Genomic DNA, 3,329 nt, shown 5'->3' with positions numbered 1-3,329 from the left:
ATAATAAAATGAAATGACACGAGATCAAACTTTTCATATCTAAACGAAAACAAAAGGTCCAAAAAGCCGAAAAGTCCGATCCTGGGCCACGAACAAAGTGCCTTCAAAATGGGGAATGCAAGAGCTCTGAGCCACCACAGTTCATTCTTCCTAAGCCCACCTTATTCCAGTGTAACATGGGATGCAAGTTTATTTATTTATCTATGTTAAATACATTGAGGTGTTTGGAAGGGTTCCCTTGCCCTTCAATTTATAAATCTTATTTTAATAAAATTTATTTTACAGTGTATGGACGTGGCATGCACACAAGGCAGTAGTTATAGAAGGCAATTCAAATTATCCTACACGAATGCGCGCTAGACATGACAAGGTAAATGAAAATGAGAAACGCTAAGAATTTCCACCTGGAAACCAAAAGATCCTACAACTTTATAACACAATCTAGCAGAACAGAGCTACTTAAGCTGCACAAAAACAATGCCTATGCATCGATACCATACCTGAGAAGTTATGGGCCATGGCAGAAACAAAAACAGTCATGTGTATCTCCCTACAATGGCTACTAATGGACATGTAGGTCCCCTATACTCAGATATAGCAGAAAAACCACCAACATATATCCCCCAACGATTTTTACTAATGTGTCTGAAACTCCCCCATGCCGCAGCAATGAAGAACCATAAGCAATCATCACCGGGAATGGGCAGTTCTCATCAGATGGATCCTCATCAGTCACCACAGCCAACCCAGAAAAATCACAGTCCCAACTCTGCTGATCATGAACTTGATAATACATGTTAAATGCATAAGAGGCATTCCCTTTGAGGCTCAGATGATTACAGGAAGATCCGTACCCCAAAACAGTGCAATCTGAAATGCTACAAGCATAGTCAATGTTATCTGCCAGATCCTCTAAATCCCTTGCATGTGGGTTCAGAACACACCACCTTTTGGGCAAGTATTTCACATCTTCCACTGGTACTAGACCCTTATCCTGTTGCAAACCCGACAGATCCAATTCATATTTGGGTTTTCCATCATACTCAAATATCCCCCAGTGCCTTTCAAAGCTTCCAGGAGCAACGCTTTTAGCATTCTCATCGATGAGGCTGAACAGATATATGTCAATTACACCTTTCCTCAGAGGGGTTCCGTTTCCACTTATAGCATGTCGGAGCAATCCCTGGTTGAATCTCTTTGCATTCTGGATATTTGCATTCTCTTCGCCATCAGTTGGCCACCCTACTTCACCAACTATGATCTGCATATCTGGGTAACCAGCTCTAGACATAGCCGAAAATAGTGTGTCCAGATTTGCATCAAACACGTTGGTGTAAAGTAAATCACCATCCCTAACAGGCTTGTTTGCTCCATCAAAGAACGCATAGTCCACGGGGAAATAATCGTCCCCATAATAGAGACTGAGGAAGGGATAGCTGTTGACAGTGAAAGGTGCATTATTTACATATAGGAATTGGATTATTTCAATGGTGGGGTCTCGGAGTTCAGGCCGGAAGTCGCCGGCAGATGGCACGGGGTTTGAGTTCGGGGAGAAGTAGATGTCTGCGTTGAAGGGGACTGTGACTTTGATCTTGTTACCGAATCCAGCATGATTGAGTGCTCGTTGGATATTTTTGAGGGCTGGGAGTGTGCATTGGAGATAGGAGCCATTGTACGCTGTAAGGAAGGGTTCATTCCCTACAGCAACATACCTGCAAAATCAATTGTCACTGTAATTTCACAAGCACACACATGGGCCAGCCAACATCTAAATGCATGGCTTTTGACACGAAATGAAAACCATCATTAACAACTAATTGAAAATATTAAGCCAGATTAATAATTAAACTTCAGCCTTTATAAGCTATGTTAGATACCAAAAGAAAATACAAGTTAATCAGATCTAGTTTGCAGAAACCTACACCCAAAGGCCAAAAAAGCAGGCAGATCCAGGTGATTGTTACCCTCCAAAGAAGTGTGTGCTGGTGTCAAATGGTCAGCTGGACAATTTGAGCAGATATCAAAATTTAGTGTTGGACCACTTAAATTTACTATAAAGCTGAAGCATTTAGGCTCAAAGTACGTACGCAAAAGATGCTAGAGACTGTATATTTCTCAAAAAGTAAACGAAATCGACTTAATTTGCTAGTCCCACAGAGAATAACAGATGCTAGAAAAAGGAATATCGAAACAGAGCACAGAAATGACACTGCTGGGGACACCAAATTCGAAAAAACCACACCTAAACAGTACTTCACGGTAATCCATAGAGGATTGGACAACAGGAAGACCATTCCAGAATCAGAAACCCATTTGGGGAAGGTAGAGAAAAGTGAGAAAGTACCATTATTCGATATAGCAATCAATGACTAGAAGAAGCCAATACCGAAATCAGGGAGGATGTATGGCACCCAGAAACAAAAATCTCAGCCCATAAACGGATACGGACGGTTACAGAAGGAGTGCAAACAGAACCTAAGTGGGGGAAAACCCACTGCTATAACGAAAGGAAGGGAAAGAAATTCTAAATGGGTTTGACTAAGATCAAGAAAGTGTGTGTCACTCAACTTGATATTAACTCCCCCATTGTAGGTATAACTAGTAACATTGGCATCCACCCAGGAATCCGCAGCACCAGGATCCTCACTCATCTTCTGCAACATTTTATTGGGTATTGCCAGCATCACTTCAATATCAGTCCCTCTCAGAGCACTCAGAATCTTCTCATCAGCATCAAACAGCTTCAATTTATCAAACCCATTATCCATCAGCATTTTTACCACCTTTTCCGCTGGGAGTTGGTTTGTTGCCTGGGTTCCCCAATTCACTCCAATACCCAAACCATTATACACCATGGTCATGAAAACAAGAAAAAGCACTGTTTGAACTGTCATTTTTGTTTTGTTTTGCTTTTTATTGTTTTCTTTTCTTGGATGAACTTTTAATGGGGTTCTCTCTGAATCAGTGAAACGAAATCTTTGTTGAACCAAGAAACAATCAATGTTTCAAAGAGCAGAAATGATTCGGACTAGGGAACTGAAAGGAAACAAGAGAAAGAGGGGGGAAGGGGAAACTTTGGGTTCTTTGTTAAAAGAATTTATAGCGTGGGCAAGTGAGAGTTTTCCCTCTCTAGAAAGTTCCAACTTCCAAGTGTTGGCTTTTGGGAAAAACCTTCATGGGGAAGGTGAAAAATCTTGCTGGTTGTGTTTGTTAGAAAAAAGAAAAAGAAGAGGAAGAAGAAAGAAATGTACGTTCCTTAATACAGTTTTTCAGTTACGATAGCGGCCCCATGCTAACGTGCTTCTCAAAACTTGTTAGCCAATTGAAAC

General features: G+C 41.1%; 1 protein-coding gene across 1 annotated transcript; it reads right to left on the bottom strand.

Annotated features, from left to right (window-relative positions):
- Positions 1–389: 389 nt before the first annotated feature.
- LOC109004125 (glucan endo-1,3-beta-glucosidase 8-like) lies at positions 390–3,048 on the bottom strand. Its single transcript, XM_035695306.1, has 2 exons — positions 2,569–3,048; positions 390–1,712 (listed from the first exon to the last, which is right to left on the bottom strand). Exons 1-2 carry the CDS (start codon positions 2,892–2,894, stop codon positions 563–565), a joined length of 1,476 nt encoding a protein of 491 aa, XP_035551199.1. The 5' UTR covers positions 2,895–3,048; the 3' UTR covers positions 390–562.
- Between the last annotated feature and the right edge of the window lie 281 nt (positions 3,049–3,329).

Source organism: Juglans regia, chromosome 10 (genome assembly GCF_001411555.2).
Source record: "Juglans regia cultivar Chandler chromosome 10, Walnut 2.0, whole genome shotgun sequence".
NCBI classification, from domain to species: domain Eukaryota; kingdom Viridiplantae; phylum Streptophyta; class Magnoliopsida; order Fagales; family Juglandaceae; genus Juglans; species Juglans regia.
Note: the sequence above shows the minus strand (reverse complement) of the source record. Positions and strands in the feature narration are given on the sequence as shown.